At 37.4% G+C, this 22,780-nt stretch overlaps 4 protein-coding genes across 4 annotated transcripts; 1 reads left to right on the forward strand and 3 right to left on the reverse strand.

Moving 5' to 3' along the window:
- Positions 1-1,021: 1,021 nt before the first annotated feature.
- MONOS_3539 (uncharacterized protein) lies at positions 1,022-3,343 on the reverse strand. The gene is made up of 4 exons (XM_067873545.1): positions 3,088-3,343; positions 2,929-3,016; positions 2,784-2,838; positions 1,022-2,707 (listed from the first exon to the last, which is right to left on the reverse strand). The coding sequence occupies exons 1-4, from the start codon at positions 3,276-3,278 to the stop codon at positions 1,299-1,301; spliced, it is 1,743 nt and encodes a 580-aa protein (XP_067730844.1). The 5' UTR covers positions 3,279-3,343; the 3' UTR covers positions 1,022-1,298.
- A 3,672-nt stretch (positions 3,344-7,015) lies between these two features.
- On the reverse strand, positions 7,016-14,359 carry MONOS_3538 (uncharacterized protein; the record flags this gene model as incomplete). Its single annotated transcript, XM_067873544.1, has 1 exon — positions 7,016-14,359. One exon carries the CDS (start codon positions 14,357-14,359, stop codon positions 7,016-7,018), a length of 7,344 nt encoding a protein of 2,447 aa, XP_067730845.1.
- Positions 14,360-17,633: 3,274 nt separating this feature from the next.
- Positions 17,634-17,864, forward strand: MONOS_3537 (uncharacterized protein; the record flags this gene model as incomplete). Its single annotated transcript, XM_067873543.1, has 1 exon — positions 17,634-17,864. The coding sequence occupies one exon, from the start codon at positions 17,634-17,636 to the stop codon at positions 17,862-17,864; it is 231 nt and encodes a 76-aa protein (XP_067730846.1).
- A 2,856-nt stretch (positions 17,865-20,720) lies between these two features.
- Positions 20,721-21,574, reverse strand: MONOS_3536 (uncharacterized protein; the record flags this gene model as incomplete). The annotated part of the gene is made up of 2 exons (XM_067873542.1): positions 20,721-20,926; positions 21,337-21,574. The coding sequence occupies 2 exons, from the start codon at positions 21,572-21,574 to the stop codon at positions 20,721-20,723; spliced, it is 444 nt and encodes a 147-aa protein (XP_067730847.1).
- Between the last annotated feature and the right edge of the window lie 1,206 nt (positions 21,575-22,780).

The raw sequence follows: 22,780 nt of genomic DNA on the forward strand, positions 1-22,780 counted from the left end.
TTCAAGAAGGAAGATATTTGGAATACTCAATAATGGATGAATTGCGGTGTGCGAGAGATGTGGTGTAAAAGATAGACCTGCTGAAGAAATGTGCGGACTGGAGGAGAATGAAGAGCGGAGAAAATCGAACGAATTAAGGAAAGCAGCGATGTGGATTCAAACAATTCTCGATTTCATAACGAAATCCAAGGTTCATGACGAAAAATTTGCTGATTTGACTGGTTGCATGACAAGATTGTGCAGAGCAGCAAGGGAGAATCACATCAATGTTGTCTATCGATGTTGTGGCATTTTTGTGAAAATGATTATTTTCCAGCCAACTTTTATTGTTTTCAATGATTTGCTGAAAAGCGGAGTTTTTGATTTCGTTTTGATGGAAATTCACGATCAAACATTTGATGATTGCCTGATGTGTGAATTCTTGATATTCTTTGCGAAGCTTTCAATTGCTGTGAGAGAAAATGAGGTTGTGGGAGACGAAACGGAGGAAGTGAAAAGAATCCTGTTTGATAAGATGGAAGAAGAAGGATTTGAGGATGTTATCGCAAGCTTTCATGAAATGTTTGATTTTCTCAGTAGTGAATATTTCTATGGATTATTGTTGAATAATACTGATTGAAATGTGAATGTTTCAGAAAATCAAAAGCATTTCATTTTGAAACTCAACTTTTTTGAGTTTTTCTTTGCTCACTGTTTCACAATTAAGCAAACAAACGTTGAACTTTTTTATATCGTTAATTGCTCTTTTCAGATAGGAAGAAAACCAGCCAAAAAAGAATGAAATTTCAGATGTTATCATCGATTAACGATTATTTATTTCGGGAATCTTACTCAGAAGAATTATCGCTTTTCATCTCTTGCATTGTTTTTGCAATAACAAGTTTGTTCATTTTTCGCTTTCTTTTTTTTTTTCATGAAAAAGAATTTGAATTATTTTCAATGATCGAATAGCTTTTATTTATCTTTTAGATTTCATTAAAGTTAAAGATTTATGAAACCATAATTAAAAAAAAACTTTTGGTGCCAAAGCAATAATAAAACTTATTTTGCTTCTCTGGATACGCATTTTTCAATTGGTCCATATGATAAAAAAAAAAAAAAATAAAATAAAATAAAATAAACTTACTTTTAATCATTAATATAATTTGAAATATCTTTAAAAACATGCACTTGTTATCATTGAAGTTGTTATTTTTCGTTTTTTATTTTATCGATGTTGGGATAAACAATGAATTATTTCTTTATCTTCTTCTTTCTTGTTCAATGAGTGTCTGCCCGTTCATGCCATCCAGTCCATCCTATTTAGCAGACGACAAAGCAGGAAAAGACAAAGCCTCTGCATGTGCATCGAAGCATGCATCAGCAGCACCACTTTGCGCTGCCTCCCCCAAAGACACCCCATTCGCCACACTCCTCTTCCCCATCCGCCTCAAACTCCCAACTGCCCCAAACGCTTCTGCCTGCCCCTGCCGCGCTGCAATCGACTCGTCGTATGCTGACGCTGCAAGGTCCCTCCACCTTATCGCCTGCACCTGCGACTCAGCAAGCTGCCGCCTCCACTTCCCTTGCTCCTTCATCCACCGTATCTGCTCTTCCGCCTCAAATATCAAGCTCTCCTGCAGCGCAATCACCCGATCCTGCTCCATAACCCTTGCTTCAAGCTCTCTTTCTCTCCTTCGCTTTCCCTCCTCTTCCTCCTCCTCTTCCTCCTCTGCTTTCCCACGCCCATCTATTAGCCACTCTGCCTCTGCCATGCCGCAACATTCGCTGTGTGGATGCAGCCAATTTTGCATCACCTCTTCCTCAAACTGCATCCTGCAACCATCACCTTGCACAATTTTCTTTGCTGCAACATCTTTCGCCATCAATGTGCTTCCAGGCATCATCCCCTTTGCTGCTCCGCCTCGTTGCTTTTCTCCCATCTCTGCCTGCACATCTTGAGTGCTTCGCTGTTGCTCTGCAGAAAAAGAGTGTGAATGCAATGGCAATGAAGCTGTAAAGTCGCTTTTGCCCAATCTGTCTGATGCAAAAAGTATTGCATCGCTGTCTGTCACGTGAGAAGCAGCCGGCTCAGAAGCCTCTTTTGAGTGTGAATTCGCAGAAGGGAAGGATGGCTGGGATGGCACAAATGATGTCAATGGCTCTTTGAAGTGGCTCTTCTGCCGAGGTTGTGCTGCCGAGCCTGATGAGCCACAATGCAACGTGGATGTCATCCCACTTTGTGTTCCTTGCTTCTCTCCTGATGTCTGTCTGCCTCTCTCTTCACTCTCCATTCTGCTGCCTGCAACACCCTCTCCTTGCTTCCGCTTTCCCGCGCTGCCTCCTTGCCCACCGGCCACACTGACTGAACATTGCTTCGTTTGAAAAAACCCTCCCTTTAATGAAAGTGTCGAAGATCCACAAGCTTTTCTCGCATTTTGAGAACTGTCGCACGAAGGCCCCACGCTTGGCAAGCAGCCTCTCATCAAATCAGGATTGTGAAAATACTTTGTGTCTTTGGCTGCCTTTGCATCAGACAAAGGATCCCATGTGCACTCCATCGCTTTTTCTTCTGATGATTTCAGAGTGGCACAACTCTCCGCATCGCAAAGCGGCAACCCCAACCTTTCAACCGAATCAAAGTTCTTGTTTGTTGGAATCTCTTTGATGACCGAAATCTGAAGCCTAACTCCTCCAAAACTGAATGCACTGCAAACAGAAAAAATATCTGGAGCATCAGAAAAAGAAGAAGAAAATGAAAAATACAAATTTCTGGCTGAATAGACACTCTGAAAGGCACAAACTGTACATCCAATGCTCGTCTGTGGGAACAGCATGCTTTGATGAAACAAAAAGATTCTGCGCAAACAAACAATCCAAAAGAAAGAAGAAGAAAAAGAAAAAAAGTAATTAAACAACAAAAAACCAATAACTTGACAAGGAAAATACCGCTGCCTCGCGCCCAAGGATGTTTCGATCCAAACAGAAATACATTAGTTTTTGCGTTGCATTCAAAAAGTGCGCTGGGGAGCCATTTCTTCATCAAAACAAATAAGCAAACAAACAAAAAAGCTCTGAAAATGGAACAAAATCCGACAGCATCAATACCCTGCTGATTCCCCTTCAAGCGTCATGGCAATGTGTGCGATTAAGACATCGCCCATTTGAACTCCAAGCCCTTCAAGAATATTTGCATTTTCAGGAAAAGCCCCGCAAAACGCATTCTGCAGCATTTTAATTACCTCACCCATCAAACTATGCAAACTACATCCATCTTTCTGCTGTTCAATTGAGCTCATATATGTTCATAAATCGCTCAAAAACACATAAATGTCCGAACTCAAATTATTCTCTTTCTCTTGTTATGGGGACAATGATCAAATGCTATAATTGTTCAATTGCTTTTCCAATTGCAATTTTCGATTAAGCATTCTATTCTCGAAATAAATATTTTTTCGAAAAAATCTTTTTCGAGAAATGTAACTTTTATCAAAAAAATAATGATTAAAACAATTTTTTTTTGATACGAAAACAGGAATTCGTGAATTCGTTCAAAAAATAATTAACAAGATTTCATAAAACGGAAAATGATTTTTTTCAGTTTTTTTATTCATATTCTTTTTTGTCCTAAACAACTGGTGCAAAATATTTTGCTTCAAGCATTTTCATCGAAAAATCATGCACTTTTCATTGTATTTTTGAGAACTGAAAACACAACAAAAATGTGTCCATTTTTTGACATTAGTGAAATGCTGGAAAACCATATGTTTTGATTTCAATGATGACTGTGTGCCGATATGAAAATCAAATTTATTTCAAAATCTGAGAAAGTGAAATATCGTTATGAGTGAAGCAGTTTTTTGGTGCTTTGTGCTTAAAAAGCTGGAAAGTTCGTATTTTCCCACATATACAGATATCGCTTAAAATGCCGGACAAGATCGATTTCGCAATAACCTTCAGAAGAAATATTCTGACAATTATCCTCAAAAGATATCTAAACAATACAAACTCATTTGGCATACAAGACTTTCTGGACAGCTTCATTTGCACTTGCAAAAATATTATTTTAAAAATCTCGGAGAAACTTAAAATCCAATTTCTCCGAGGTTTCGATATTTATTTTTTCTGAGCTCAAGCGAAGCTGTCCAGAAAGTCTTGTATGCCAAATGAGTTTGTATTGTTTTGATATCTTTTGATGATAATTGTCAGAATATTTCTTCTGAAGGTTATTGTGAAATCGATCTTGTCCGGCATTTTGTGCGATATCTGTACAAAATAATTTAATTAGAAATTGTTTGTTTTATGATATAAAATATATTCACAGCAAAATATCAGGAAGAAACCCTTCAAAAAAGAGATATTGCAGGGCCGCTGCCAAAAGAATAAATAATCAAGTGCATCACCTAATTTTCATGCTGTTTGCAAAATTTTTTGTTGGCAATTTGAATTTGATGGATATTTTTAATATAATTGCATTTTGGAAAGCTGTATGCCAAGTTCGAATTCAATGAACACCCACGCTTTTTTCCATATTTTTAAACGTCTGATGATATTTCGGCTAATCTTTCTGCTTCATTGAATCTCGATGGGGTCTGCAATTCAGTGAAAATTTCTGATAAGGTTACTGGTTATAATCCACAGATTTTTGTGTGATTGATTTGGATAACGAATGAGAGTTATGCTTTGTTTCATCAATCGTCTGTGAAGAAAACATTTTTTCTCAGGATACGTTTTCACAGTTGATAAAAGGAGAAATGGTTGTTATTTATTCAGAGAAAGAAAACAATTCAATTTTTTCACTTGGCAAATGCTCAGAACACAGTCTCAAGGTTAACAATGAAATATATTAATTTTCAACACAACAATTTCCAAGGAAAAGATAAAAATGCTGCTATCACAGTATTTGAGTGAGTTTTGAAATGAAAGGATTTATTTCATAAAAGATTTGGCCTTGACAATAATTTGTTTTCACTAATTGATAACTTGATAACTGAACGGGAAATTTTGTGTCAATGGTTCATTATACTTTTTTGTCGAAAAAATGCAAATATGAATTGATTTTTCAATTGTCGTTTTAATGGTTGGGATGTTTATGCACTACACTTTGTTGATTTGAATATTCTATCCAACAGGATTATCTCGTTGGGAGTGAAGAGAGAATAATAATCACAAGTGTTTGTGGAATCATTAACAGACTCGATGAAGAAGTGAGTGAGTCAGAAAGAGAAACCTTGGAAGAGGAAAAGGAGTGGACAAGGATTTTGCAGAGAAAAGAAAAAAAAGAAAGAAAAGATTGACAAAGAAGAGAAAATGAAGAGAGAAGGAAATTGGGAGAAGGGGATGAGAAAAGGATGCAAAGGAAGGAATGGAGTGTGGCGCTTTAAAGGTGATGAGAAAGAGAGAGAAATAAGTGAATGAATGAATAGGATTCTTATTTGAATGACAATAAAAATAGATCATTAATTTGTTCAAAGAGAACGATTGAAAGTTTCAATTGTGTAAACAATTGTTCAATTTTTGGATAAAGACCGAAAAGAAACAAGCTTGAACGAAAATGCGATTTGGATGATAAAGTTGACTTTGATGAAATCGAAGAAGGGAGCAAAAAATGATATGATTGTTAAAGAGAGATTGATATTGTTGAAAAATGAAAAATGATTTCGAGCTATTCAATTTGTTTCTTTGAATAAACAACTGTTGTCGAGGAGGACACATTAAAGTGACAATTGATTCTTAACGCATATGGGATTTATTTTTTCTTTAATTCCACTTCTCTCACCAAAGGAAGAAATGAAATGAAATCATGGATTACAAGCATATGACAAAAACGATAAAATCAAAAGAATTGCTTTGAAAGATGATCATTATCACACTGTCTTTGGTGAGTTGCATTCTCATATATGATATTGAACATTTTTTTTGAAAGAAGTTTGGGTTGATAAAATTGAAAATAACAATGTGGTCTTCGCTCATTGAAGACGAAGGAGCTGAAAGATTTTTCTCTTTCTTTTTTTTTCCATTCTGTGATGAACTGTTATTCTTGCTGAAGAAATGAAGTCTTAGTCTCAACACTTTCAAAGAAAGAAAGAAATATTTGAAGTGAATGAAACAAAAACTGTTCAAAAAAACATGTTCAAACTTATTCACAACCAGATGCCAATGAATGAGTTTTTTCTTCAACTCAAAATATCATTTTGATCGATATTATTGGCTATAAATTTTTGAGAGTTTATCCCACCAATTCAATTTTCTTTTGAGGAAAAAATAAAAGAATAACAAAGTTCTCATCATTTTCAACATTAAATTATCTCTTATAATACTTCATCTTTTAAATTTTTTAATCCTTTTCTTAATGAAAGTTTTGGTCTTTTAATGCTTCAATGAATCAAAAGTTTTGAATCAGAATATTTCTCAATAAGAATGAAGTTTTTCCCTTTCTTCTCCTGTACATGAAAAACACAGAAAAATAAAATTCATATGTGTTGAAATCTTCACTGAAATAATTATAACTTAATATTGTCAAACGAAAAAACAAATTGAAGTGATTTCAGATGAATCAAAAAGGTGTTTGATTGAATTTTGTGATGTTTGAGTTACATGAATACAAAAGTTGTGAATATACAGAAGAGGAGTTACAAGTTAATTGACAACTTATGGCTGCCGGAAAAAAAGTTGAGAAAAAGAAGGGGAAAAGATCTTTTTCAAGTTATCTCAAATGCAATTGAAAAACAAAATAAAAGTCTCATGGAATAATTGTCAAAAAAACAAAGATTGATTTTTGGATTATGTTTTGGATGATTATCCAAATCAGGTTTTCAATGAAGCAATAATCCAATTGCAAATTCACTTCATGAAGAGCTAAAAAAAAACAAGATTGAAGAGGAATTTCTGCTTCCTTTTCAATCTGGGTTTCACTTTTAATACTTGGTTGAACATTCCTTTTTTTTCCAACAGAAAATGGTTTGCTTGATTATTCGTCGGTTTTAACTTCAACTTTGATATTGGACATTACTCGTCTCATTCAGTTGGGAGTGTTTTAGCTGTTGATAAACATTATTTCTGAAGAATCCAAAGATTCAGATTGCTCCTCTTTTGATTTTTCTCGAGATCCTTCTTGGTGGGTGACTGCATCAGACACTGTGAGAATCACAGCTCCAGCTGGGAATTTCTGGATGAATTCTCGTTTCAGATCGCTCAGTGTTGGCCTTGCACTCTGTTTCTCACTCACCATCAACTTTATTAACTCACAAAAAGAAGAGCCACCAACTGCGGCCATATCTGTCCTCTCACCATTCACTATCTTCTGCCCAGCCACCTCCGCTTCATAATCTCCGAACGGGATCTGGAGTGTCAGACACTCCCACAGCATCATCCCGATCGAGAATGACACTGACTCTTTTGATGCTTCCATGTTCTTGTTGATCAACAGTTCCGGTGCCTTCCACCTCAAGCACTCTTTTTTGAAAATTCCCTCATCCTCAAAGGCAGAAGAAGGCAGAGAGTCATCGTCATCATCATCATCACTGAAAGATGTCACAATAGTTGATGATGAGATCGATGATGAATCAGAGTCATCTGACAATAAATCAGAATGCATCACGATGCAGATGACCATGTGCTCCGAGAATAATACAATGTGAGGGCTCAGATTGGCAAGAGATTGAAGAGGGCTTTCCATTTCATCAAAGGAATGGAGTGCTAAATTAGCCACCCAGAACAAGATTTGAGCAGCTGTCTGTTCCCTTTCCTGCAAAGTGCCAATCGCCATCTCCTTTGTTTTGTTCCTTCCATGCAACAACATGAAAAGCGAATCTCTCAAATCCACAATCAGCTTCTCATGGGGAGATGAACAGGCCATCGCATCCACCAGATTCGACATTGATGAGGTGGTCGGGCACAGATCTTCCCTTCGAACAAAAGTGGACTCTGTGTCTGAAGTGTCTGTGGATGAAGTGGATGAGATGGATGGAGAAGGTGTTTTCTTTCTTATCTCTTCTTCCTCCTTTTCATCAACTTTCTCAAGCATCCATTCGGGAATTTTTTCTGAATCTCTTCCCAAAATATATTCTGTCGAACCACTCTCAGATAGAAGATGCTCCGATGACTCTGAATGCTGTAGGCTTTTCTCATATACTCTTTTCTTTATCCTCTCCTCATTCTTTTTCTCTGCCTCTCTTTCTGCTCTTCTCCACTGCTCCTCTGGAGACATCTCCATTGTTGTCATTTCAATCAGCTTTGGATCTTTTCTCACTGTATCATTCACAATCTCTCTCAGCTCTTTGTTCTCATTCTTTGCATTTCTCCATCTAATTGTAGAAATAACCGCAATAATTAAAATGAGGAGAAGCACAAAAGCCATTATAATCACAATTAGCAACCAAAAAGATTTCCTTTCTTTCACTCCTTCAACAATCCTTTCATCTCCATTCACCTTGGATTCACTTCTGTTCTTCAGTATCTGCGGAGAAGTTGCAGCCAATTGTTTTCCAAACAAAATCATCACAGAAACCTCTGTTTCTTCTCCAATCTTTGAAATATTTTCTGATGAGATTGTCCCAAGCACTTCCGTTTCTGATACAAAATCATCATCCTCAAACTGATATGTCTCAACCAACTCCACATCCCCTGTTTTATACACCAGTCTGAATGATAAATCACAAGGAAGAAGAAGTGCTCCCTTGAGTTTTATTGAAACATTGTTTCCATTTTCAATGAGAGATGCCTCTTCGAGCTTTGGGATGAAGAAAGGAGATGGCCTTTCTCCTGCTATTCCACCAAGGGTGCATCCATCATTCAAAATCCAAAGTGAAGAATTTGGCATCACTCCATCTCCTCCTTTCAAACTGGAAATAGTCAATGAGGCAGAATCAGAGCAAATGATGTTTCGACGAAGAGAGGGATATTTCTGAACAAAAGGATTATTGCTTGAGAAATTCCCGGCTTCAATTATAAAATTTCCTCCACTCATTGTTATTCCACCTTCTGCTGAATTCGAGAATATTATGTCTTTCATAAACACAGAACTCTTCACAATATCCACAAGAGATCCTTCCCATCTGCATATCTCTTCTTCAATATTCAAATTCTTCTCGTTTCTTTCCTTTGTCATTCCATCAAATATGCAATTGTCCATTTTCACATCTGTGCAATTCTCCACTTTTATCAATTTTCCTTTTGTGATCTTTGAACTGACTCCGCACATTGTGCAATTTGTCAACTGTATCGTCTTTTTCGGAGACAGGCAAGATATCAATGATTCTTCATTTCCTTCAACTGTGATATTTTCTGTTTTGAAATCCTTGATTGTTAATTGTCCACATTCATTAATATCTATCAGAGATGTTTTTATCGTTGAATTGCTGATCTCAAACAAATAAATAACTGATGAAAGTGGTGATGAAAGATATAATGCCAATTCATGAAGCACAAGATTTGATATTGCGCATCCATCAAGTTGAAATTCTCCTTTTTCCATACTTAAAAGCTGAAATGGAATGATTGCAAATTCTATATTTCCATCTTCATCAGATTGTTTTGAGTCAAATGAACAATTCATCATTTCAAGAATCCCTCCCTCTGGTGATATTAATGATTCATGTGAAGAGATGAAATTTGAATCAAACACAAATTTCACTCTCACCAATGAGACTGTTCCGGTTGTTGTAACCAATGCATCCTTTGTTTTTTCAATGCTTGATTTCACTTCAATCTTGCAATTTTCTCTGCTCTTCGAGCTTAAACTCATTTCTTTCAGATTTATTTCTCTTCCAATCACACTCTCTTCAACAACGAGTATTTGACTTATCAGCTCTGAAGTCAAGTGAATCAGGCCATGCTCGATTGAAGCACAAGGATGTGTGTTTGTTCCACATTGTCTGTCATTCGATCCATTCACACTGCTCACAACAATTGTGTCACTCTGATGAATCGTCACAAAATCAATCAGATTTGTATCTTCTTTGTGTTCACAACTATCAAATCCATATATAGCATTTATTCGTGAATAATGATTCTCTCGAAGATCAAACTGGAATTGGCTTTCATTGATCTGAGATGTGATGTTGAAACATTCAATAAAAATATCATTTCCCACTCTAGCTGTGTTTGAACTGAATTTCATTCCCACAAATGAAAAATTCAATTCTCCTCTTTCCTTTGTTGCCAAATACACCCCTCCTCCTTTCCCATTGGTGCAGCTGCTTTGACTGGTTGTAGAGTCAATCATCTTCATTGATCCTGATGCACCCAATGTGAAAAATATCGCCCCTCCTTTTTCACTTGTTTCTGCTTTGCCTTCTGTGATGTTGCTCGCATTAACCACCAAACAAATCTTTTTCTCGCTCATTGATTGCAGAATGCTGGGTCCATTGTAACTTCTCTTCACTCCTGAAAATGATGATTTATCAATTTGAAGGTTTATCCCTCCTTTACTTCCTTCATTTATCTTCAATCCTGGATCAGATTTCTTGATTGAAAAAATGCATCCTTTGCTTTCATTCAACGAATCCACTCGAACATTCACAAAATGGCAAGAAACTCCAGCATCGTGAATGACAAATATGTTGTTTCCAACATTGCATGATTCCATCGACAAATCATTCACTTCCACACTGCCTCCAATCACATCCACAAACACACAATCAAATCCATTGTTCATTCCTGCTTCTGAATGGAAGGAACATCCAGTTATCGCCAATTCTCCATTTTTGTTTGAAATAATAGTTTTAGCTGAATTGTCAAATCCAGATGCCAGTTGAAGTCGGATATTTGTCAATTCAAGATGACCATCATTTTCCATGAAATATTCCAGTTGACTTCCGACTGCCTTTTCAAAATTCAAAGTTGCTTTTGTATCTTCTTCTCCCATCTTTACACCCTTTTTGATTAAATAATTGGATGCATTGAATGAATCTCGAATGAAAGTTGATCCTTCAATCTGAATTGTTTTCTTTCCTTCTCCATCGTTCATGTTTTCCATTCCTTTCCACATCGTGAAGCATGGCTCTTCTTCACTTCCACAACGCGCCACATCAAATCCTCCCGATGAGATAAATATCTCAGATGAGCTGAATGGAATCAGAAACATGAACAGATCTTTATTTGAATGAAAGTTATCACTTCCCATAAACAGAGTTTTATCACTGATCATTGAGGAATAATCGAAGTTGAATGAGTCACTTGTCACACTTTCGTTCAAATCAGTTGTTGAAATGAACATGTTCTTTCCATATTCTGCTTTATTCTGATCAAATATCAAATTTCGTGATAAATTAAACTTTGCTTCTGCATATGCGAGAGAAAGGAATATCCCTCCTCCTTTCCCTTCACTTCCACTCGTTGAGGGTGCACAGCACTTTTCAAATCTTGTTGATGAGACACGCAATTCGGAAGGATTCTCCAACGAAACTGACAATCCTCCCCCTCTTTTCCCATTCCCATTCACCTCACATATTAGGAATGTGCAATTCTCAACCCTAATTGTGTTCGTTCTGTCATCATTAGGACTCATCCAAAGGCATCCACCGTCTCCTGCTCCTCTCGTGATGTTCTCAAATGAGGTGTTCTTCAATGTGATAGATGAACACTTCTCAACATGAATCACTCCACAATTTGGCAGATCACAATTTGTGATCGAGCAATTCTGTATTGTGACTGAGCTACTTGTAGCAATCTCAATCAATCCATTCACTCCATCTGTGTCTATTTGACTCGAAATCACCTCATCCATCATCCATTCACAACTCCCATTCACAACAATCATGCACCCTCCAAATCTCACTTTTCCCACACTCCCTCCACAACTCATCCGAATAATCTCCACTTTCCCTCCACTCCCACTCACAAACACATAATTCGCAGAATCCACTCCATTTCCCATCTTTATCCCACAATCAGCAAATCTCAATGTGCCACTCGAAGAATAAATAAATGATGATCGTTCCCCAATCGATCCTCCCAATTCAAACAATATCCCTGTCAATGTTGATGAAACACTGTTCATCACCAATGCTTCTTGTGTTTTTGTTCCTGTTCCTCCAATTTTCAATCCAACATCTTTGTTGCTCGAATCAATCTCATATGATTGTTCATCCAACTGAACTTCTTCATCAAATGAAAATGTGCTTGTCAGTCTGATCATTCTCTTTGAACTCGGAAACTGAACTTCTCCAACATTCCCAATTCCTCTGCATGGGTAATCTTCATATCCACACAATCTGAATTCACTTCCATTTCCTCTTCCACTCACATATGCTGGAGATGGAAATGTCCGAAGAAACACAACAAGTGGAACAACCAGCTCTGGATTGTTTCTTTCTCTTCCACAAAGTTCATTCAAGTCTGCAACATTTATTCCGATTTCTGGATTGAATCCAAATGAAGCGCTGTTGATAGCATCTGACAAATCCTGTGCTTCCACAAACAGATTCTTCCCTCCCAATGTTGCAGCGCAATCATCAAAACTCACTGTTGTTATTGAAAAGTCATTTGAATTGTCAGCCAAACTCATCATCACCCCTCCTCCAAATCCACTGCAATTGCATCTGTTGAATTTTGTTGCTTCGCTTGTCGTGGATGATGCTCCAATTCGAGCTTTGCTTGTGGGCGATGATAAATCAATCTTGATCCCTCCGCTACTGCCATTCACACACTCGCAACCCTCGATTGTCACATTCTGAACCACAAATGTCTCTCCTGCCTTCACACTCTTTGCAACAACCACCCCATCTCCTCTCGTCAACCTCACATTCTGAACCGTCACATTCGCAAGCACGCTATCTCCAGATGCAGTAGTTGTCATAAACAGTCCGGACGAGGAGGATGAAGAAGAAGATAGAACCGGCTCAGAGAACAATGATTTTGAGACATTCATATTTATGATCTCCACATCAACCATCGACAGCTGTGACAGCGCCACCACAAACACCGACGACGACATCACATAGTTTCCTGAAGAAACACTCGTGGTGATCACAACATCCTCCAACGAGAGTGACCCACTTCCATCAGACACCACAACCACACTCGGTGAACTTTCTGCTGTTGAGTTGCAGTCAACCTTCATGTGAAATAAACTAAGATGGCCTGTTGTTACACTGAACAGCACTCCAGTTGATGAAAGACATTTTGTTCCAATCGAACTCTTATCTTTGCCTGTTCCAATGACTGAAATCTTCTGTGCTCCAATATCAATTGTTGACGTCTCGTTTTGATGATTCCCTTCCATCAGCGTGATTGACAAGCTTATCTGCACCTCACACATCTCAAACGCCTTCTTCACTGTCAGACACGGATTTGATTCATTCATCCCACACAACTCAATATTATCATCTCCACCAACAGAAACATAAATCGTCTTATCCTTCAGCCAATCCCTTTTTGATGTTTGGTCATATATCCAGGTACCTGATGGATTATACGCATAGCACATTCTCTTATCATCTGTATTTGTCGTGTAGCATTCATAGAACGGGTTAATTGATGATAAATACAAATTATATGCATCTACAAAATAGGCATCATGCCCATATGGAGTGGAGGTTGTTCTGCATTTGCATTCATGGAAGAACAAATAATAACAATAAATTTTATCATTTGGTGCTGTTGCTCCATTTGGATGAAAATATAATCCTCCTCCATACCTCATTGCTGAACATGAGATAAACTGAATGCTCCTCATTTTTAACTGACTTGGAACAGTCACACAACTCATGCCTCCACCCCAATTGTTCGTTAGTGAACATGAAATGAAGCTGCAGTCAAACACACGAGCACTTTCTCCTCCACTATTTTCAGTTGGAACGCATCCTGATCCAATCACTTGAATAGTATCTAATCGAAAGCCTCCTCCTGCATTATTTGCTTTGCAATTCTGGAATTCACATCCACTGATCCGAACACACGCAGAAATCGAAAAAACACACAGCCCCCCTCCAATCCATGTTTCAGAGGAACAGGCACTGAATGAGTTGTTCTCAATCTCAACCAATTTGATATTTGCGCACATGACTCCTCCTCCAGCATAAAATGCCGCACATCCATTAAAAGAACAGTGAGCGACCGATATTGTTCCATCCCCTTTGCTGTACATATAAATTGCTCCACCATTCGAAGAGCCATCGGCGTATGAGTCACTTTCTCCTGTTGTCCTCGATCCGTTCCACTCGCACCAAATAAATGAATTTGCTCCATTCTCTGTTGTATTCTGTCTCCCTGGAGTTAGCTTATGATCTGCATTTCCTTCACATTTAACATTTCTTGTTCGACAACATCCAATGAATGAAGTGTTTGAAGCTGTCAGAGAGGCATAGGGGTTGTTGAGAGAGGGAACAATTCCTCCATCATATGCATCGCAAACAGAAGAAAATGAGCAGCTGCTCATTAAACAAGTGGTTTGGGTTGACATTGTGGTTGAAGACAAACATGCCTCATTTGCTGTTGAGATGTTGAAAAAAGTGAGTCTGGAGAGTGAAATAAGAGGGATAAATGATGATAAAAGGAATGGGGTAGAAGACACACAAAAAGATGAGAAATGAGAGGAACAAACTGAAACATGACATTTTTCAAAAAGATCTCCCTTGAATGATTTTGAAGAGAAGAGAGATAAGCTTTTCTGCAAGTGAGAATCCAAAGAGAATCGGAGAGATATGTTGGTGAACAGCCCATAACTTCCACTCAAACAAAATGGAGGCATTTTTCCTCCAATTTCTATAATACATCCACTCAGTTCAACGAAACATCCTTTCACAACATCCAAGACACTTTGGCCATCATTTGGCACCAATCCCAGTGAGTGGAGTTTTATTGAAGAATTGCCAATCATCAAACACCCTTCAATCCAACTTTCTCCCTCAAATCTTTGTTTTTTCCAGATTTTTCGTTCATCATGCAGGTTTGTTCCTTTCATCATTTCATTGGGACTGATTTCTTGAACTTTTTGTTTTTCTTTATTTCCTTCTTTTCCTTCTCCATTCATCGCCTTTTTCAATTTCTCAGTTTTCATCGTTCCACCTTCTCTTCCATCACCGCTTGCTTCAAATGTGATTTTATTGGAATATATGACTTCTTGAAAAGTGTCCAACCAAGCTCTTTCGAGTTTGTTAAGAATTCCATCTTTCTTCAATTCCTTCGTCAGATATGCTTCATCGTTTGTTGCTCCATTGCACATGCGTTGCACACATATTATCCAAACAAAGCAGCATATTCCTGACAACATTGTCACCAGAACACACGAGAAATATCCTTTTCAAATTTTCCAGAATTAATTTATTAATAATGGGGAGAATGATTTGAAAAAAGTAATTTTTTTTATTTCAATTAACAATGAGCATTTGCATATTAATGAGTTTTGAACAGTTTCAAAAAACATCAAAATTAGATCAAAAGCATAATGCCAAACTATTAATCCAATATATTTGATGCCTTGATATTTAAGTAATCACAGGATGTTCAATGCTTGAACTCGGTTCAATTGTTGACGCAATTTTATTTGAAGCTTTTGAAGGAGTTATTGTATTTGAATCATGTGCATCAACTTAGAGAGAGAAGTTATTCGAAACATTCTTTTATCAAAGGAAATAATAAAGTTTGAATATCGAAAACTTTTGTGCTGCTTCAACGATAATATTTCATTTATGCTTGCCTGTATCGCATTTGTTTATTTATTCACAAAAATCAGAAGCTGTGGAGATATTTTGAAAGCGATGTAATTTTCTTTTGCCTCAGCCAAAATGAACATTCATGAGCAAAGGAACGAACTGCATCGAAGAAGCTTATAGGAGTCTTCATCACTGTTTTTTAATATGAAATATTGAAATCCTTTGTGTGTTTTGGGGAATATGAAATCCATTTTCATTCAAAGGAAAGTTTGTTTTTGCAAAACGTGCCTAGAATATAACTTTATCAAGGAGACGGTAAAATTGTCAAAGGGAAGAAACTGCAACATGTTTGTGATAAATTCTGCCTGAATTGAATGTTTTAAAGAAAAATTGAATTATTTGTTTTTGAGCCTTTTTTTTTTTTGAATTTTCGTATCTGTTTTTGTCTTTGTGTTCTCAAGGAAAATGGCCTTCACCATCTACAGCTTCCTTTTATCAATCATTTTGTGTGTTTTGTTGGACAGTTTTTAGAGAAAACTTTCCATTATTTCTTCTTCATTCAATTATTCACTTGATTTTCTAATTTCATCGATTTTCTTCCTTTGTTCAATTTTTGCTTGCAATTCATAATCAGTTCGTAGCACTTCAAGAATCATGTGAATTCAAATATTTCTGATTTGTCAAGCTCGAAAACAAAAAACTTGATGACTTCTTAATGGGAGCATCTCTTGACTACCAAATCTCTTCCATTTATCTCAACTTGTTTTCATTGTCTGTGAAACAAAAAAATTGTTTGCTTGTCTGAAAAGTTTGTCAAATTGAAAATTACACAAAAACGTTAAAAATTGTTGACAATTTCAATTAGGAAAACAGTAACATAATAATTGCTTATTTTCTAAAGCTTTACAATAATCAGAGTTCAAAAAACCATTATGAATACTAAAGATTAACTGAATAACATCTGAAATGATAATCTTTTGTGTGACTTGAACGAACCATCAATTAAGCAAATTGAGTTAATTTTAGACAAGTTCTCTTGAATCTTTCACAAATTTGTATTTTTATTCAATGTTGAAATAGAGTCAGATTGAAGGAAAAAGAAAGACAAGAAAACAAAACTTATAAAATTAAAATATGTCTCATCTTTCGAAAAGATGATTCAAGAAAAAAAATGAAAGAAGTGAAAAAAGATGAATTTTTTTATTATTCATTTTTCCCCATCAAATATGATTTTCCTGATATTGTCTTCTTATTTGCTCAAAACATGCAAATTCTTCTCTGAAGCAGATGCCTGTCTCCTTCTCCACTTCGACTGTCCAAACACAAAGAGAAGACAGAAGATGAGTTTTCAGAGGATGAACAGTCTTCATCATCATTTTCATCAGCAACTGCGATTGATTCTTTTGAAGCATCTGCACCAATCACATCCCAAACTTCTGTTGTTGCATTGCACAACATCGAGAGCTGTCTGTTGGTTGAAGTGCTTGAAACAAGTTGCTTCCATGCTCTGCACTGATTTCCATATCTGCTGCTGCTGCTTCTGTCTCTTCGCGCACTGCTGAAGCTGAAGGGTTGTGTTGTTGTCACTCGATGTGCTGTTCTGTGAACAATGTGGTGCTTTCAGCCATTCTTTCGGTTCCTCTGGCAGAGCTGCTTCCTTCGCTTGCTTCATCGGCTGGCACAAAATCGATCAGAAAAAAAAAACAAGCAGATCTTGACAGTGGCTGATGTGAGTGTGTTCCCATCTGCCAATCATCTGTTTGGTCTGTCTCATTCGCCATCACCATCCATTCAACTGAAGTGGCAGCTGCAGCAGTCGAGGCGTGCGTAGTGATGAAGCAATTCAAAAAGGAGATAAAAATATTTTGTTTTGCGAAATGTTGGGAATGTTGTGGAGGATGAGCTGAGCGAGATGGGGAGAAGGATCAACGAAGAGGTTCCATCACAGAAGCGATTAAACTTGTTGTGTTGGATAAAAGAAGAAGAAGAAAAGGAAAAAGAAGAAGATGATGAAGACTATATATTTGAGGAAAAAAAATACGAAAATGAAGGAAAAGGATGAGGATGAGAGAGAAAGAAGAAGAAGAAGAAGAAGAGGAAGAAGAGGAAGAGGAGGAAGAAGAAGAAGAAAATGATGAAGAAAAAGGTGTAGAAGAAGAAGAAGAGGAAGAAGAGGGAGAAGGAGAAGGAAAAGGAGAAGGAGAAAAAAGAGAAGGAGAAGAAGAAGAGGAAGAGGAAGAAGAAGAAGGAGATGAAAAAGGTGTAGAAGAACGAATGAACTGTAATTGACATTTTTGATGAAAAAGATTCTTTTCGGCTATCTATAAATTTCCTCCTCTCTTCTTCTTCTTCTTCTTCTTCTTCTTCTTCTTCTTCTGTTTCCTTTCTTTTTCTGGCTGAACAAATCCAATTTCAGAAAAGTTTGAAATTGAAAAAGCGCTTTTTGTTTCAAACGAATACAAAATAATCAGAAATATTCACTGATAAAACATCATTATTATATTTTTCACAAAGAAAATCAAATCTTTCATAAAAGCTTGTGATAATTTCTTCGTATCCTTCTTCTTCCATCTTTTCAAATATCTTCCTTTTTGTTTCCTTTCTTTTTGCTTCTTCCCTTTCATCCTCCTCCTCTTCTTTCAGTCTTCTTGAAATATTCAAAAAGAAGAGAAAGCTTTCAAATGCCACACCTTCGTTCAACGTTGATTGATTCATTTCCTCCAAAACAGCATCAATAGCCCCTCCTTTGAGCAATTCTTCAACATACACATTTTTGCCTTCTGCTGCATTTCTCAAGAAAATAATGCACTTGTGACTAATTTCTCTGTGATTATTCTTCGCTGCTCCAAATATCTGAACAATACTGCTGATAATTCCAGCAAGTTCTTCGTTCCGCAATGTGTTTGAGTACAAGAACATATTAATTGCATCGAACCATCTCCCGATTATCAGCACTTCTTTCACTTTTTCTATTTTCTCTTCTTTTTTCTTCCAATCCAGACATCTTGTAAGCTCTTCCAGTTCTCTTGCTGCCTCTCTCACAAAATGAAGCTCATTCACAATCACTTCTTCCAAACTTTCATCTCTGTGCAATCGGTTTATCAGAAACCTCCAATCATACTGATAGGCAAGATGAGTGAGATTGCGATGTTCTTGATGATATTTGATGATTTCTATAATCTTATTCAAATACAGCTCTTTTTTGACAAACTGATTAGAAATAAGAAAACGTATCAATAATATCAAAAGGGAAATTGAAAAGCTCATACAATTAATCCTGTATTATTCAGAGCCAGCAATGCCATTTCCACTTCTTTTTGTGTTTTTTCATCTTCCTCTTTCTTTGACGCAGCTTTAATAAGGCAAGACACACATACAAACATCAACTCCCAATTGAACCGGTTGCCAACCAAAAGGTAGCATTCGCACAGATCAGCAAGAAGCTTTTCGTTCTTTTCTTCTTTTTTCTCGTTTTCATCAATTATCGTCTTCTCAATTCTCTTGCTCAATGACGAATCATCTAAATAATAAAATGAAATCTTTTTCAACATTTTACAATATCCAACATGCTTCAACAGTATTATGACATTTTCCACAGATATTTTCTTTTCTTCAATCATTTTGTCCATTTTGTCGTACAAATCTTTTGTGAAAGTTAAATAAAAATCCATCACATCCATAGAGTCCAATAGCGTGTTCATTTCTTCTATTTTCTGCTTTTGATCTTCCTCTCTGCAATGCTCCAGTTCAAAAAGCAATTCTGTGATGAGAAAAATAAAGAAAAATTTACGTCATCAAAAATTCAAATGCAGCTGCAATTGAAGACCTGTGAACTTTTTTGTGTTGTTCTTCTCCTGCATTTTTAAAAATCCATTACATTCAAAAAACAATACCATTTTTCCATTCACGTTGAAAGTTCACACGTTTGGATTGAAGAAATTGGAGAACAGTTCAAACTCAACAAGAATCATAAAAAGTATCCGCTTTCACACCATCGGTTTTTGCATTTCCATTGGCAAATATTTACAGAAAACGTGATGTTTTGTCTTTTTTCTTTATGAGTTATGGATGAAATGATCAAATTATTATCTTTGAACTGGAATATCAACATTCAAAATGAGTGAACAGTTAATTAATTTGTCATTCAAAATGAGATATGTTCTATCTGATGTTTGCACGAATCACTGAAAAAACAATTTTGGAAATCAACAAGATGTTTTTGGAGATTGGATAATCAATAGAAAAACAACAATTACATGATTTGATGAAAAAAATCTGCATGTGTGTATTTTTCACTGTCCCATTGACTTTTGCGATATTTCTATCTGTAACCTGTTTGAACCCCAGGACTCAAATTTTTTTCTAAAAATCATCAATCTTTTCCTTTCAGAAAAATGAAATGAGAATGGGGATGCAATGAATTTCAATTTTGGAAAACAGATTTTCATGAACATGGGCTGTGAAACAACTCAATTTTCTTTTGAGTATGAGATAAAAACAAATTCAACTGATGTTTAATTTACTGAAGATGAAAAGAGGACAGAATTCTGAGAAAAAGAAAGTTTGAACAAAAAAGACTGAATTGTGAGACACAAAGGAGAAGAACAGTTTGGAACGCTTTTGGACAAGTAAAGTGACGTGAAATGTGGAAAGCAGAATATTCACAGTGAAATAAGACAAAGAAATGAATGCAAAGCAATGTGATTGGACTTTGGTTCAAGTGTTGTTACTCCAGCCATCTTCTGCTTTGGCAGTCAATAAGATGTGCCTGTGGTTTTTGAAATATGTTTTCAGCGAAGCACAGTCGTTTTTTCATCATGCTGTTGGGACAGGGGAAATGAAGGCCAACAGATTCTGCTCCAGCTCATGCCTTTGAAAGGGCAATAAGACTTGAGAGGACTGCCTCAATCACCATCCATCTGGTGCCTTTATTGGATTTGATAAACGAGCAGAGAGAACCCTTGGAACTTCAGCAGCAGACACAAAGTTGCAGACAGAACTCGAAGAAGTCAGAGGTTGAGCAGAAATTGAATGCGCAGAATCAGAGGAGGGAGCGTGCACATGCAAAGCAGCAGTTCCAGATAAGGGTGGATGGAGGCTGTTTCCAGACTCTATCTTGATGCTTTGAAGCAGAAAATATAACATTCACAGGAACTCCAACTTCACTGCCAACGAATCAGACTCGTCTTCAAACACACAATACAAAACACCAAACACCCCAATCATCCCTTTCCTGTGGTACACTTGTCGGATTGCATTCGTCGCATCCCACAGAGCTATAGAAAGCACACTTTCCTGCAGCACAACCTCCCCTATCGCAACAAACTCGTCCATCGTCTCTCTCTGTCTGTCTTTATTAAAATGAAACAACGCCAAATCCTTTGCCAAACACACACTCCCACCCCCTTCTCTTCTCTTCTCTTCTCTTCTCTCTTCTCCTCCCAAACATCCTTCCCCAACAAACGTGATGAATCATCGTCTGGTCCGACTGTATCATCCCTTCCACAACTGGCTTCCCCACCATTCACTCCTGCTATGCACACAGCTCCACAGCCTCATCCAACACCTTCTTCATCACCAGATAGTCACTTCAGCTCTCATACTTTCTCTTATCGATCAGCCTCTAAAACCTCAAATGCAGTCATCCCTCATTCAGAATCTGCTCTTCCTATTTTTCTCCAAATCAATAGAGCTGCCCTCTTCCCCTTGTTCCTCATTTATCGCCAAGCCTTTCTTCGACATTTCCACCTGTTCCTAACACTTCCTTCACTTTTATCTGAAGTAACACAAGACACATCTGCTGCTTCTTTTTCTGTTCTTGAAATCTCCTGTTGAATGGAATAGTCTGATGAAGAACAGCACAATTTAGTCTCTATTGAATGCTGTTTGTCTGAATCCGCCTCAGCCCCCGCCTTCACAAACCTCAGCCGACTCAGCCCAAGCGCCTCCACAACCAGCAGTGCCATTGCTTCTTCCAGCTTCCCCAAGTTCTCTTTCATTCTCTCCACAAATTCTCTGTGCGCTGTCAGATAGCCGCCATTCGTCTCATTCCCTTCACCTTCCTCTTTGTCTCCCCTTTCTCAAAAATCTCCACCACTTCATGCACTGCAACCCCTCGCTCCATCACTTCATCATTCAGAATCATCACCACACGCCTCGACTGTTGTGATCGAAATAAATGCATTGAAGAGTTAAATAGATCATAGACCGACGGGAACGCATTCACATCTGCAGCCGCAAAGATCCACTTGCCCTTCAACTTCGTGCTCACAGACTCTGCAAGAGTGTGAACTGTCACCACTCTCAAAACTGAAAGCATCGCAGAAAGCGCCACGGGGTACACACACAACACCCCCATTCAACAACACCCTCCACGCTTCAGTATAACCTTGCGGAGCTTGTAGAATCCTCAGCAACGATTTCTTTTTCACTGCATTCACTTCATCTGATTTTTCCACAACAATCCGCAGCCTCCTCTCGATGTTGTTAATCTCCGCTTCCGACGTATTTGACTCCGCTGCGTCAGAGGCATCCGAAGGGTCAATTTCTGGCTCTGATGACAATGATGAAATCTGTTCATCCACTGTCGCCTTCTTCTCTTCGCTTCTCCGCCTCAGCAATGGAGAAGCTGACGAAGAATACCTAAGGCGCTTAGCGAAGAGAAGAATTCTGTGCCATTTCTGCCACAAGAAGCTTTCTCGTGAATCCAACAATTTTTGCTTGAAGCTCCTCAAGTTACACAATCACAATTTCCTCATTTCCTTGCAAAGGTCAATCAGTCACAAACGCTCTCATTTTTTAAGTGGTGGGAAAAGAAAGAATTGGGTTTCTTAAGGTGAGGAGTTGAAATGAGAAGATGAAGAAGAAGAAATGCTGACGATGAAAGAATTGTCGTTCTGAACCAAAATCAGAAGAATTAAATGAGGGGCATGTGAAAAGATCAATTCAGAAACAGAGAATGCTGCAGTTGCTATTATCTGTTCAATCTGTTGGATTAAGGTAAAAATCTCACAGAAGCCATGAGGCATCAGAAAGATTCCACAAAATGTGTCCCACTTCGATCTCAAAATCTGAATTCTGTCAAGCTCTTGATCATGATGAACAACATCTTCTCTTGTTTGGGGCGTGTTTTCTTGCCTGTCTTCATTTCCCTTTCGAAAAATACTGTATTTTCAATTTCTGTACAAAATATCCTTCCTTAAGCA

Source organism: Monocercomonoides exilis, assembly GCF_001643675.1.
Source record: "Monocercomonoides exilis strain PA203 chromosome Unknown scaffold13-1861174, whole genome shotgun sequence".
Classification (NCBI taxonomy): domain Eukaryota; phylum Preaxostyla; order Oxymonadida; family Polymastigidae; genus Monocercomonoides; species Monocercomonoides exilis.

Excerpts from the sequence above, each read along its gene's own strand:
- MONOS_3539 (XM_067873545.1), bottom strand. The coding sequence starts at position 3,278 with ATGAGCTCAATTGAACAGCAGAAAGATGGATGTAGTTTGCATAGTTTG. Across the intron at positions 2,839-2,928 it reads TCCTTGGGCGCGAGGCAGCG|AATCTTTTTGTTTCATCAAA; the intron begins GTATTTTCCTTG and ends TTGTTTGCGCAG. Across the intron at positions 2,708-2,783 it reads AGACGAGCATTGGATGTACA|ATATTTTTTCTGTTTGCAGT; the intron begins GTTTGTGCCTTT and ends CTGATGCTCCAG.